Consider the following 1,457-nt stretch of genomic DNA (forward strand, 5'->3'; position numbering starts at 1 on the left):
AAAGCATTCCGCCACAAGACGTCGTGGCTTTAACTTACACCGAGTACTAAATACACATTTTGCAACACGAACCCTACATGTTGCAAGAGCGCGACCGCACAGCAGGCTTGGGCAGCGGAATTATCTACACGACCTTCCCAGGCTTTGCAGCTAGAGATACATCCCATCAACCATACCCTGTCGACCGAACTCCTTCCAAAATCTGTTATTCGATTAGAGCCAAAGACTACAATTGTCAAAGGTTGTTCCTCACCACAACAGGGCCTTCCGTCGTACATGCCTTGGACAGAAACGTTGACCAGAGATCTCTGCGAACTCACTCGGTAAATTCTCATAGTCGATGGTCAAATGGGTCCGGGCGAGAATTTCATCTTCAAACTAGATACCCCGATTCAACGTCAAGGAAATGCCTCCTACTATTCCAGCTTCCGGAGGAAGATGGTCACAAGGGGGTTTTGAGTATCGTGGTAAGATGTACGCTGCTCCATCAACGTAGCAATCTCATCCACGCGAAGCATGGCATCAAAATGTCTGTTGATCTTGAATACTGCTTCAAGCTGTTGCTCAAGCGCATTCGAATCGCCGTGGTCGACTTGGCCTTTCCATCAATTACGTTGTCGAACGGTACCCTCGGTATCAGACCCAGGGTGGTTTTCGCCAATGACAAGAGCAAGGTCTTGGTTTCTGGAGGGAACTATAAGCAGTTCACGATTCGAGTGTTCAATGAGCAAGCGGAGTTGCTGATGTGAGATGGCGCAGTATTGGTTATTCATATTCTCCGCATATTGGTCGAGCTCTGCGAGAAACGAAGGATGACATATTGTTCAATCTAAAGATATTCCAGCCTCCAGCGGGACCACCAAATGAAGGCTTTCCGGAGGGCCTGGTACGCCATCCTCGTCTTCGCCTCTCCTGATAGTGTCGAACTGCGCAATGGAAATCATCTTCTGGTAAGTGACTCCCATGATCGAATCCATGCTTCAGGCGTAGGCGATTATTGACAATGTTGGCAGATACGTTGGCCAAGGTCCCGCATACAGAAAGTACCAGCCAACAGACTACTTCTCTAGTTTGCGAACTATTCGAGGCGGAATATCTACTGGCCAGGTTCTTCAGCTCTGGATCACACGTCGCCCAAGCGATAGCATCTGCATACAGCATGCAGAATCTGTGTCCGAAAGAGGCCGAGTGAGAGCATGCTCGGGCTGTTAAGGCTCAAGTATGGTCTTTGTGTACACGCACTGAAGCCAACATTGGGTTCAATAACGTTTCCGCTATCCATTACAGGATACACTTCATTTCACGGACCTCGACGTCAAATTCGAGAGTGGCCAATTCGTCGCCTTTGTCAATCCATCCAGCTGCGGAAAGACAACCGTGATATCTTACTAAAGAGATTCTACAACCCTTACCAACCGATAGTTCTTATCAACGAAACCACGACTCTTCGAAAGAAC

General features: G+C 48.2%; 3 protein-coding genes across 3 annotated transcripts; 1 reads left to right on the forward strand and 2 right to left on the reverse strand.

Annotated features, from left to right (window-relative positions):
- Window positions 1–415, reverse strand: BDQ94DRAFT_155954 (uncharacterized protein; the record flags this gene model as incomplete). Its single annotated transcript, XM_026768564.1, has 1 exon — window positions 1–415. A coding segment is annotated over exon 1 (301 nt), but the record flags the coding sequence as incomplete, so codon positions are not given.
- Window positions 416–527: 112 nt separating this feature from the next.
- BDQ94DRAFT_164735 (uncharacterized protein) lies at window positions 528–749 on the forward strand (the record flags this gene model as incomplete). The annotated part of the gene is made up of 1 exon (XM_026770116.1): window positions 528–749. The coding sequence occupies one exon, from the start codon at window positions 528–530 to the stop codon at window positions 747–749; it is 222 nt and encodes a 73-aa protein (XP_026619159.1).
- A 319-nt stretch (window positions 750–1,068) lies between these two features.
- BDQ94DRAFT_155960 (uncharacterized protein) lies at window positions 1,069–1,394 on the reverse strand. Its single transcript, XM_026768565.1, has one exon. The coding sequence runs from the start codon at window positions 1,280–1,282 to the stop codon at window positions 1,124–1,126; it is 159 nt and encodes a 52-aa protein (XP_026619160.1). The 5' UTR covers window positions 1,283–1,394; the 3' UTR covers window positions 1,069–1,123.
- Window positions 1,395–1,457: the final 63 nt, after the last annotated feature.

Source organism: Aspergillus welwitschiae (genome assembly GCF_003344945.1).
Source record: "Aspergillus welwitschiae strain CBS 139.54b unplaced genomic scaffold BDQ94scaffold_234, whole genome shotgun sequence".
Classification (NCBI taxonomy): Eukaryota; Fungi; Ascomycota; class Eurotiomycetes; order Eurotiales; family Aspergillaceae; genus Aspergillus; species Aspergillus welwitschiae.